This window comes from Hibiscus syriacus, unplaced genomic scaffold (assembly GCF_006381635.1).
Source record: "Hibiscus syriacus cultivar Baekdansim isolate YM2019G1 unplaced genomic scaffold, ASM638163v2 tig00111392_pilon, whole genome shotgun sequence".
Taxonomy (NCBI): domain Eukaryota; kingdom Viridiplantae; phylum Streptophyta; class Magnoliopsida; order Malvales; family Malvaceae; genus Hibiscus; species Hibiscus syriacus.
Genome location: NW_024063078.1, coordinates 2,168,793 through 2,181,266, shown reverse-complemented (window position 1 = coordinate 2,181,266; position 12,474 = coordinate 2,168,793). Strand labels below are relative to the sequence as shown.

The following is a 12,474-nucleotide window of genomic DNA, read 5'->3' as shown; positions in this document are numbered from 1 at the left end:
TCCAAGGTATCGACCTTTCAAATGTGCTCCGTCAACTATAATAACTGGGCGCATGCAAGTAATAAACGAACGAATCTACAAAATAATATACACAAGAAATATAATCATTTAAATGTGAAATGCATGTAACTAACAAAAATGAGTCAACAAAATTATATTGATTTACTAACCGTAGCACCAATGGCGATAAACAGCAACTCAAAGCGTCCATCTCTATCTGTTTTGATATGAGTTACCGACCCAGGATTTTTCAGCTTTAAATTGTGACAATAAGCCGACAGTTGGGCAAACGATGCTTCTGGCGACCCCCTCAACAATTCCAAGGCATAACATTTGGCTCTCCAAGCTTGAGAATATGATATACTAATCTTGAACCGAGCATTCATGTCAGTCATAATTTCATGTCCCCGATATACCCTGCCATTCAAAACATTAACTCAGCCAGAAAACCACCCAACACCTTTTTGTTTGCCTGTCTATGGTGAGGAAAAACTTGGGTTCTTGAACATGTATGTTTATCAATAAAAGTCCTAACTTGAAACATTTTGCAATCTTTTATTCTCTTTGCAATCATACGCCACGTACAGTTTTTGTCAATCATACACCTTGTTTCGAAACGATCTTTGCTTGATTTGTTAACTTTTAGTTGATAGCCATCTTCCACACATTTCGTATACAAAGCTATCTTCAAGTCTTCCTTTGTATCAAAACAATCATCTTTCTTGACACGAATAACTTTTGTGTAACAATCAACTGCTTTCTTTGCCAACTCTTCTTCCGGTAACTGAAGTAATTCTGGCATATTCCAGTTATACTCCCGTGGCATTTTCTTTTCTTCGGGGACTTTTTCTTCTTCTTTTTCTTCTTCAGGATTATATGAATTACAGAATGGATGTTCAACATGTTCATTCACAGTCGTAACTTCCTCCTCATTATCATCAACAACATCTTCCTCGGCAACGGGTGTTTCATCATCAAAATTCGGGTATTGACCAATATTAAAATCATTACACACATGGTCTGTTTCTTCTTCTGAAACATCATCAAAATCCGTGTATTGACCAATATCAAAGTCCGGATATTGACCAAGACCAAATTTCGAATACTGACTAGTACTCACAATTTTTTCTGTTGGCTCATCATCGTCTAACTGGTCAATACGAAAACCGGAATTTGGTGCTGAAAGTTGATTGGGATTTGGATTAGAGAAAGGTTGTGGGTTTTGAGAAAAACTTAGTTGATTACTACCCGCTACTGACCCAACAATACTACTTCTAGGTTCAACAACATACAATGTAACATCATCTTGTGAAACACTAATGTAAGCAATGAATCGTTCAACATCTTCATTGTCGGTTAACAAATAAACTTTACCATTTCTCTGATAAGATAGCCTAAATCCACTTAGGGGCTCTAAATTCAATTTATTTGAAACACGTAGCATTAGAGTTTCATAAGTTAACTTTTGTAAAGACAATTTTAGTTGAAGATTCATGGGTAAAGGCATATATTGTAAAACACCATGAACATTATCCCATGACCCTCCAAAACACAAATCTATCCAAACATGATCAACATTAGATGATTTCATGGTTGTAAATTAATTTACTAAACAGACGAGCTGCGAAACTAAAACCTGTTGCCGGATTGGGAAGGATGTCGTTGGATATAGGAACGGATGTCGCCGGAGAGAGTGATAGATGGAGATGGAATGAGTTGCGATTTAGGGATTTAGTTTATGATTTCAGTGTTATATACCCAAAATTTCAGTGTTGTGATTTACAGATTCTCGTTGTGATTTACGGATTATCGTTGCGATTTACAGATTCTCGTTGCGATTTACGGATTATCGTTGCGATTTACAGATTCTCGTTGCGATTTACGGATTATCGTTGCGATTTACGGATACGCGTTGCGATATACGGATACGCATTGTGATTTACGGATACGCGTTGCGATATACGGATACACGTTGCGATTTATGTGTTCGCGTTGCGATTTTCATATTCGCGTTGCGATTTTGGAAAATCGCAATGCGAATTTGTACTATCGCATTGCGATTTTCAAGAATCGCGTTGCGATTTTGGAAACTGATTTGCGATTCTGGGGATCGCGTTGCGATTTTTATTTCGCGTTGCGATTTTGTTGGTCATTTTGGCAAATCCAAAAAAAGTTGGTTAAAATCGTATATTATAACTTTTTTTTGGTCACTGAGGCGATTTTCTCATATTTAAATTTATAATGACCTAATTTTTTATTAGACCAAAAAAATTGAAAATTGAAAATATGACATTATGTTTCTTTAGTTCGGCCCCTACTTAATTAAATATAGAATATGTTATTGTATTTTTTAATTTGAATATTTATTTTTTACATGTACCAAAATAATATTAGATCAAAATTTATCGAATATTTAAAATTTTTACGGGTTTGGGTCCCTTTGGGCCCCATCAGAGCTTCGTCTATGTAGATATGTGTTCTTAACTTATTTTTTAATAATTTAGTGTGATTAAAATGTAATATTTATTCAAAATATTTAATTTTAATTTAATATTTTAAATAAATTATTTACGATTAAGTATCGATTCTAACATTTACTTACAAGTTACTGTATAATCTACTAATAAAAAAATGGTTTTAGTTAAATGTTATAATCCATATATTTGTAGTGTACTCATTCATTAATCCCTTAGCCCAAGGGGGCAATTGTACTATTAATCCCTTCCAAAAAGTAATGATTCATTTTAAGCATTTAAACCTTTTTATTAGATGAAAAAAAGTTCATTTTTAATCCCTAGAAATATAGTTTAATTATGTCTCATTTAATGATTTCGATGGTAAAAAGGAACATAATTATCTATAGAGAATTCAGGTTTAAACAATTACATATGCAGAGTGTATGTTATCAATAATAGGTTAAAAAAATTAAATATATAATAATTACTAATTATTTCAGATTATTAAAAAACTTTTATCTTTATATAAGTTTTGATGCAACAATAATTAGTTTTATGTATTTTTTAAAATAATTGAGTCGCCCCATTATTATGTTTCATACAACGTCATATTTTATTATAATGTTTTAATTAAATTTTTATTTTGGGCCTCAAACCCGTGTTGGCCCATATTTCCTAAAAAATGTAACATATAACCTTTAACTCCTTTTAAGGTGGAAAATCTTAAAATTAAATACTGAAATCCGTTTAAAAAGAATCATTTAAACAAATTATAATTTATTAGGGATATATAATAGTTCATTAATTCCAAGTTTAGAGTAAGGTATTTATACAGAGAAATCATAGTAGATAGAATGTCTTTTAAGAATAAATAATTAAAAAATATATATATATATATATATATATATATATATATATAAAATCGTCTTTTAAATCACATCGGTATATGATTTATTGATAAACTAATTGAGATCAAGTACTGCAGATGATCATTATAGGGCAACTCTCTCAATATAATTTGTTTTATTCACAATATCAAGATTCAAAATATGATCTTTTTTAATGGATCTAATATATCATTCCACTCAACCATAAATAACTTATCATGTGAGTTTAAAAGTATTTAAAATCATATATTTATATCAAAATTTTCACTCAAATCTCAACTTGTGAAGATTAACTACTAGAATAAACGAGTTTAATTAGGGTAAATCGAATTGAGAGGGTCATTTTTATAATAAAATTCTATACTATTTTATTTAAATTAATTTATTAATAAATTAGATATCGATGATTATATATGGTAAAGCGTTACCAAAAATATTAATAGTTTTTTAACATTTATAGTAAAGCGCTACCTAAAATATTATTTTTTATCGAAAATGTTAATTTCGTTATCTAATTTACGGTAGAAAAAATAACATTTTAGGTAGTGCCCAATATTAAAAAATTTTGTAGAAAAAATAATATTTTAGGTAGCGCTTTATAGGAAATGTTAAACATTTTAGGTAGCACCCAATATTAACATTTCTGGTAGAAAACAATAATATTTTAGACAGCTCTTTACTGAAAATGTTAAAAAATATTAATATTTTCGATAACGTATTTTCTTAATTGTATATTAAGGATGTCGTACCTTATATATCCCAGAACTTTCAACTCAAAATAAACAAAATAGGCCAAACAAAGTTACTATTAATATAGGTACTTAGTCCTAATCCTAGCCAAAAGTGTCCTTATAAATCCAGCTAAGGAAAGATAAAATTGTTGTTTCATGATTAGCTTCCCCATCAACCTAAATGACACAAACCAACCCTATCATTTTTATTTATTTATTTTCCTTTTGTCGATTTACATATTATTATTATTTTATTATTATTGATGATTTGATTACTTGATGATTAATTTGGATACCAAGATCAGAGAAACAAAACCCCCAGAGTTTAAAATACGATATAAATGTAATTATTAATTAATAAATATTGCAATGATGCAAAGAGTTGAGAGAGAGAAATGTACTTACCATTACCAACTTGTTAGGAACTTTTGAAACTTGTGTGAACAATGGTCCACAGATAATGGAACTTTAGTAAATGATTGTTTCATCGTCTTTTAAACTTTTGGGGTACACCAAAACTAATTACAAAGTACAAAATTGTAGGTAGTGATGAATGTCAAATTTGTCGATGGTTGTAGCTTTAAAAAACGTTTTTGCTCGAGTGTTGTGGTCTTTATTTTATTCTAAAAGTTTATAATGTGATATAATTTATAAAGCAATAAAATTGGGAAAAAATGAGAATAAATAGTAGGTTACAGTCTTAAGCTCGTGATATGGTTCATCTCACATGTTGAGTTCGTACATGACTATATTCTTAAGGACATACGCTGGATAAAAATAAAAAGTTAAATCTGTAAAGGATGGGATCGAGTCAAATTTAGGGTGTAAAACTCTTCGACCGACTTGAAATAATAGTATTTTTTTTTTGCATATTTAGGGATAATTGCTATAATATTAATCTCTTTTTATTTCTTCCAATTATGTCCCTAATTTTTCAAATAAAAATGATTTTTTATAAGTATTTGTGTAAGATCAGATTGATTCATGTTGGATACGAGTTTTTATCCTAAAACTTAAGTCAAATTAAATTCATATGAAAAATAATATTTTTCTTAACTCGAGTCAAATTTTTCAAAAACTCAACCCGACCGTTGCCTCTAACCACTATCCTCAAATACAAAATTATAAAACAAATATAATAGGGAAAAAGACAAGACTAACCATTGTTATAAACCTGCTAATTAATTAAAGTTAGGTAGAGATAGCATATATTTTATTAAATGAAAGCTATGCTTAAACATACAAACAATCGTGGGGTCCTGCTTAGTTTGGGAATGGTTCTGATTGCTATTCTTCTAACTACATGGCACAGACTACCATTTTGTGGGGTCCCTCGGTTTTTTTGAATTTTTTTCACTATTTTTTTATAAATTCGAGATAAATATAATATATATCTATTTAAAAATTCTCAATTATTCAATTAACACTCTTATATTTATATATACGATGTTCAAACTTAAAACCTTAAAGAATAACGACAACTCCATTCATATTCACATTTAATACGATATATATATCATATATTTTTATTTAATGCTCTCGATATTCAATTTTTCTCACCTACATGATGATAAATTGGTATCACCATTGTTACTTTTAGTTTTAAAGTATTCATAAATGAAATAAACAAAGGGTTATAAAATTCATTATTCAACTTTCTTTTTACTCTTGTTTTTAATGTTGAAGTTTAAAAATTTTCAATTTACTCTTATTTTGATCACTTCGTCATTAAATATCTAACGATATTATGACTAAATATTTTTTTAAAAAATTATGAAATGAACCTAAAGTTTTCTTCATTTTTTCTCGATGATGAAACATCTTCTTCCAAATCTCAACGGTCGAGAGGTGGAGAAAGATGAAGTGAATTGTATATTTTGATTTCATGTGATCGAATGATGGATGTTATAGATTAGAATAGTTTGATACTTTATGAGTTTTAGGTTTAGGGTAGAGCTTTATGAGTTTTAAAGTGAATTAAGTAAAATATAAACTGATAGAATAATAGAAAAAAATGAGGTGAGTTCGTCAATATCTTGAGTGGCCGGAGAAATGTTGAATAATGGTAATTGTAACATCGACATGACAGGAGGATAAAAGTATAAAACTTTCATATTCAGAGGAAGATAATAAAATAAAAGAAGGAAAATGAATTCGATAATACATGATTTTCATGTCAATAAAAAATCCGCATTAACATATGCAACTACTGTATCACCCGTTTATTTATGGTTTAAAATCTGATTGATCAAAATATGAGTAAATTAAAAGTTTGACGAATAAACTGAAATTTCTTAAAATTTAATGACTAAAATAAATGTGAGAAAAAAGTTGGGCGAAGAAAATTTACAATTTTCTCATAAATAGAAAGAAGGGTAACTTTGAAGATTATTAATATTATGGAAGCAAATGGAATATTTGCTCGGCAGAGTGAAAGATGCAAATCTTTTTGGTTGGCAATGAACAAATATGAACCAAGGAACATCTCTCTCTCATTATTCTTTGTCAACTCCCTTACTCCTCCTATTTACAACAAAGCAACATTAAAAATAATAAATAAAAAAGTCACAATTTAATTGTTAATAAATATATAAACTTGAATTATTAGTTTTAGTTAATTCGGTATATATAAATTACAAAATTACTTATTTTTAAGTCAATAATTAAATAAAAAAAAGGTTTAGAAATGTTGTTCAAATACGATGACTAAAGTGTAACATATTAAAATAAAAGGATTAAAACTAAGAAAAGACCTCTCAACTAACTTTATTTTACAAAATATAACCTGAAATAATTAAATAATTTACCAAAGAGAAATTGGTGGATACAACTGTCGGTAACTGGACCAAATGATGCATAAAAATAAATAAAAATCTTGTCTCCCACATCTCCCTGTTATCCTCAGAACTTTCCTCATGTGCTGAAGCTTCAGTTTCATCAATTCTTCAGTAGCAACTGGCATTGTTATTTTAAAGTTCCATAATGTGTTTCATTCTTCCAAGCTAAACATAAGTACAAAAGCTCCTGCAGAAAGGAACAGCACAAGATCCAATGAAAAACACATGTTCCTGTAAGAACACCAACAATGGATGAACTCCACCTGTTGAAGATTTAGTTTTTACTTCTCTGTCTGTCTCAGGAATTGCTGGTGTATCTTTGTAAAGAGTTTTAAAAAATGGACTTCGGAACACGTTTAGATTATGTTTTGTTCCAGATTTCACCAACTAGAACCAGGTAAAGCTAAAGTTTGGTTCTTTGATTTTGCATTGAGTTATAAAAATGGTATCTTTATATATATATATACATATATATTGGTTCTGGGTTTTGGTTGTGAAGGTGTGATCTGGTGATTTTTGCTGGAAAAAATAATGAGAAATTGGCATCAGGGTTGCTAGAGCCCTTCATTTCACACCTCAGCGCTGCTAAATATCAAATTTCAAAAGGAGGTTACTCTATTACTCTTCGTCCGGTGGGCTCAACGCCTTCCTGGTTCACAAAGGGCACTCTCCAAAGGTAAAAATTCAACCTTTGTTTTGAGAATTGTGGAAACATTTTGCTGCAATCTGGTTTGTTTTTGGATTTACAATGATGGGTCTAGGGACATTTTCCTATAGGAGGAAATAATTTGTTTTTTTTCAAGTCTGTCATTGACCTTTGCTAATGGTTTCTACATGTGTTTTTTTAACAGGTTTGTGAGGTTTGTCAGTACACCAGAAGTTCTTGAAAGGTTTGTGACAGTGGAGAGGGAAATCGAGCAGATCGAGGATTCGATTCAATCGTATGAAGCGAACGCTTCCGGGACGACAGACGCAGACGTTATGTTTATGTTCGGTCCAATTGTCTGAAAATTGAATGATTTGATCTGATTTGGAATTAACATGAACCGAGTGGATTGTTTCAGGAAATTTCCAAAAGTCATATGCTTCATCTAAGGTATGTTTTTAGGCATTCTCTATTTTGCTCTGTTTCCTTTGATAGCACACATTTTAATCCCAGAATTGTATTATGCTGCTGCATATAGTCCAAAGGTGAATCTGATGGAAATGGCGACGCTGTTCCGGAAGAAACTTCCAAGTAAATTACTTGTTCCTGCAGTTAGTTACATTGGCTTGACGTCTTTTAAAAATGAATTTGTTGTTCACCCTGGTGTCGGTATGCAGGGTTCGTCTTCAACAAGTTTTGGAGACTAGGAAAAATGTACTTTGTAAAGAGCAAGCAATGGCTTATGCTCGTGCTTTGATTGCTGGATACGAACCTGATAATATAGATGATCTCATCTCTTTTGCTGACATTTTTGGTGCTTCTCGTTTAAGGTATAGATCGTCATTGTCATGATCAAAGTGATGTTCATCAGGGTACTGTTGCCGATTACTACCTTCTTTTTTCTGTCAGGGAAGCTTGCATAAATTTCATGGACTTATGTAAGAGAAAGAATGAAGATAGGCTTTGGATGGCTGAATTAGCAGCAATGCAAGCATCTAGACCATACTTGTCTTACCTTGGAACATCCTGTATCGTACTTGCTGGGGAAGAAAATGACCCTAGTCAAAATCTTACTATAAATTTCTCTACTGCGAAGCAAACCGGTTCGGCTGAGGTCTCGGAGGCTGGGAGTGGAGATATCAACCCTGGTAAGGATTGATGCCAATTTTTTCTTCTGCTTCAAATGTAGATATATATAAATGATCTTTGATTTCTTATAATTGTTTGTTTCGCCTTGTTTATTCCGAAACTACTACTTGATGTTTCGAAATCTTTTAACATGTTCTACAGATGGTAGCTTGGCATCCATGGATGAGAAATCTCAAGTACAAATGCCATGGCCGCCCCATTTTCCTCAGTACATGCAAGGTTTTCCCGGTTCCGGATCTCAACAAATGCCTCCATATCAAGGGTATATTTTCCCTGGGATGCCTGGTGCCTCCCCGTATTATCCGGGGAATATGCATTGGCCTCCGAATGTAGAGGATTCGAGTGTTGCTCGTGGTTGGGAACCGGATGATCATAGAAGTCATAAATCATATTCTAGGAGTACGAAAAAATCTTCAAAAGGTAAGAGAGATGAATCCACTGAGTCCAGCAATTCCAGCTCTGAAAGTGAACCAGACAAAGAAATGCATAAGAAAAAGCACATAAAGAAGTCGTCGTCGAGAAAAGTCGTCATCCGCAACATTAATTACATTTCTTCGAAGAGGAATGGGGATAAGGGCAGTGATACCGAAGAGAATTCCAATGAGGAAGGGTTCATTGATGGAGATTCTCTCAAACACCAAGTGGAGGAGGCTGTTGTATATTTGGGGAAACAACATAAGTCTACATCCCGTCATAATAACAAACGTGATGGAAGCAGGCATCAAAACACTGTGCCATATGATGAAGATGATATGGGAACTAAAAAATCCGAGGGAGAAAAACGAAGCAATCCCTGGGATGCTTTCCAGAACCTTCTCTTGCAGTACAAGGATTTGGATTCCGAAGTAGATAAACAGACTGCAAGGTTGCAAGAGGAAAATTTGGCAAGCAAGGGGACTGAGGGAGTAACGAAGCAGAAAACAATCTCGAGTGATCCCTTTCTGGCCTCACAGATTGGTAGGGATCACGAAGGTGAAACTCGAGTCGGGAATTTCGGAACTAATGAACTTGGTGGCTCAGTCGTTAAGAGAAGAGAGAGCACAAACGAGGAGTTTCTTGTGTTGAAAGGCAATGATTCCGGTACCAATTCCCGAGCTAATATCTCCGATTATGCTGCGGAAGCTACATTGGCCAAAAGTCGTGGGGAAGGCGACTGGTTTATCAACAAACAAATGGATAAATCGACTAATCAGGATGAAATGATGGGCCTCAAAATGTTTGATGGAGAAAATGGTTCTTCATTAGCTGGTGAAAGCAAGAAAGATGTTTTTGTCAATGACTCTTTCATGATCCAAGGTACGTCGGTGGGAGAATATCAATCTGATGATCCGTTAAGGATCGGTATAGGCATGGTACCTGAAATCGAAGCTGCTGAACACGAACATGGCAATTCGGATACTGTACCGAAGGCTGCTTCAGTTTCGTATGAACTGGATGACCTTTACATGATGATCGGACGTGGTTCAGCCGAAGAGAATGCCATGACATCTTGGACTCCAGAGATTGACTATGAAATGAATGCATTATCTGCTGAAGTGACCGGAAGGCACGCTGATACTGAAATAACTGGTGCCGATGACAAGGGTCCTAATGCTAAAAAACCGGGGAAACTTCCTAACAAAGAAATTCGTTCTAGAGTTTCAAATGTACCTCTCGTCAAAGGCAAATCTGACTTGGCATCAAAGAGCAGGAAACCACCAGCTGGAAGCAACATCGCGATAAGGAAAACTAAGTCCAATCAGGTATTTACAACCCTTTTGCCTTTCGGTTTGAGGCCGTTCCTTGACTGTCAGATAAAAGTATACTGCAATGCTGATCTGTTTCTGATTTCTTTTACTTGCCTTTCTAATTCGATATAGGAAGAGGAGAAACGAAAGAAAATGGAGATCCAGCGTCAGAAGAGGATAACTGAGAGGAGTGCTGGTGGCGGTCTTAATCCTGTTACTTCCCGGAGGAGCTCAACTGAAAATAAAACTTTGACACCTGCGACAAAGAAGATCCAATCCTCGACTCAGGAGATTAAGAAATCGCCAAAACCAGTCCTTAGAAGTTCCACCATAGAACGCCTTGCAACTGCACAGAATACTTCGAAGGTCGCACCGGCTGAATCGAAATCAAGCATTCCGAAAAAGTCGACATCGAAGGAAAACAGTTCTTCAACCGCTCGGAAGACAGATCAAGCTAAGGATAAGAAACCAATCACAAACAAAGTCGAAGCTTCAGATATAAAAAGTGGCACAAATAAAGTAGTTCCAAATGGTTCTAATGCACAAGGGAAAAAGGACTCCAAAGTGGTCACATAAGCATTACCAATGGAACCAGCAGCACCCGAACCAGCGGCACCCCAAACAGACATTGTTGACGATTTCAAGGACATTCAAGAGTTGCAGACTAATCCGATAGAAAAAACCGAATGAAACTTGGTTTCAAAACAAAATCCATCAGAGGACCAAAGCTCGAATGGAAATATGGTTACCGAAGATAAGCCGTTGCAAATAGATCATGTAAAAGGTGATGAAGAATTCACTAAGGAGGCATCTAAAGTTGTTTCTGAAGATAACATAGCACCGGAAGAATTCGATAAAGATATTCCCGAGACAACGGTTCATCCTGTGCCACCAGTGCCTGTCAAGTCGGTTCGGTTTTCAACTGTAAATATTTAAGGGATTGATGCCATGAATGAGAAATTCCAGCCCCATAGGGTTTCCGAAATAGAGATCTCAACTCCACCTCCAAATGATGCAATGGACAAGGAACTGATGCATGGCAGGAAGAAATGGAACAATGATGAAAACCCTCCCAAAGTAGCCAAAGGGTTTAGAAAGCTCCTTTTCTTTGGAAGAAAAAGCAAAAGCTATTATACTGCTTAGTGTGTGTACTTGCCATTCCACAGGGTTTTTGGTTTTTTTCAAGTGCTTCGAGAGTTCAGGTGGAACGTACCTATAAGGCTTTTGATGTTGCTGCCATTCAAGGATTCATGAAACTGAAAAAGAAAAAAAGAAAAAGAAAAAAGAGATTCATAATGTAATTTATCTTTGCTTGATATTATCATGTTGTATGGATCAAAACACATTCTTTTTGTTTGATTGATGCCTTCGTAATTTGCATTGTTATACACAAGCCATAGATGTTTGTACCAAATGCTTTCAACGGATTCTATGATTTGAAAACAGTTGTTTTAAGAAATTTTTCAAAAATGACGAAAAAGGAAGATGAAAACCCCATTTTGAAGATAAGGCGAGGTGCCATTTTCTTCTGACTGCTGTCTGTTCTTGATCTCATTGCTTTTGGTTTAGCTGTTGCAGCTGAGCAGAGAAGAAGCACTGTAAGTATAACACCGATGCTTTCTTGATGTGTTTCGTTCATACAATTTCTGGGTTTGAAGGAAAATGAAAGGAAGTCAAATCTTGTGTTTGAAAAACAGCAGTTAGTGTTGATTTAGCTCTCTGGACTTTCAGCTTTATATATGAAAATTGCTGCTTTTGAAGGAAAGGAAGTGTTCTTTGATGTTGGTCTTGATTCTTAGGCTGTAAGGGTCGTTTAAAAACATGTTATTTTATTAGTTACTATTTTCAAATTGTCTATAAACTTTCCAAATCTAAATTGAATTGCCATGAAAATGGATCGAGGTATGGTGTTGGTGCATTTTTGTTCCTCATGGTTAGCCAAGCCCTTATAATGGCCGCGAGCCGATGCTTCTGCTGCAGGAAGGGCTTAAACCCCAGTGATTCGAGGGCTTTGGCAGTTATCATTTTCATAGTTGGTACG

At 33.9% G+C, this 12,474-nt stretch overlaps 1 protein-coding gene across 1 annotated transcript; it reads left to right on the top strand.

Moving 5' to 3' along the window:
- Window positions 1–6,916: 6,916 nt before the first annotated feature.
- On the top strand, window positions 6,917–11,795 carry LOC120160140 (COP1-interacting protein 7-like). The gene is made up of 9 exons (XM_039170577.1): window positions 6,917–7,308; window positions 7,411–7,587; window positions 7,763–7,905; window positions 7,976–8,007; window positions 8,096–8,148; window positions 8,235–8,387; window positions 8,467–8,705; window positions 8,848–10,448; window positions 10,566–11,795. The coding sequence occupies exons 1-9, from the start codon at window positions 7,250–7,252 to the stop codon at window positions 11,007–11,009; spliced, it is 2,901 nt and encodes a 966-aa protein (XP_039026508.1). The 5' UTR covers window positions 6,917–7,249; the 3' UTR covers window positions 11,010–11,795.
- Window positions 11,796–12,474: the final 679 nt, after the last annotated feature.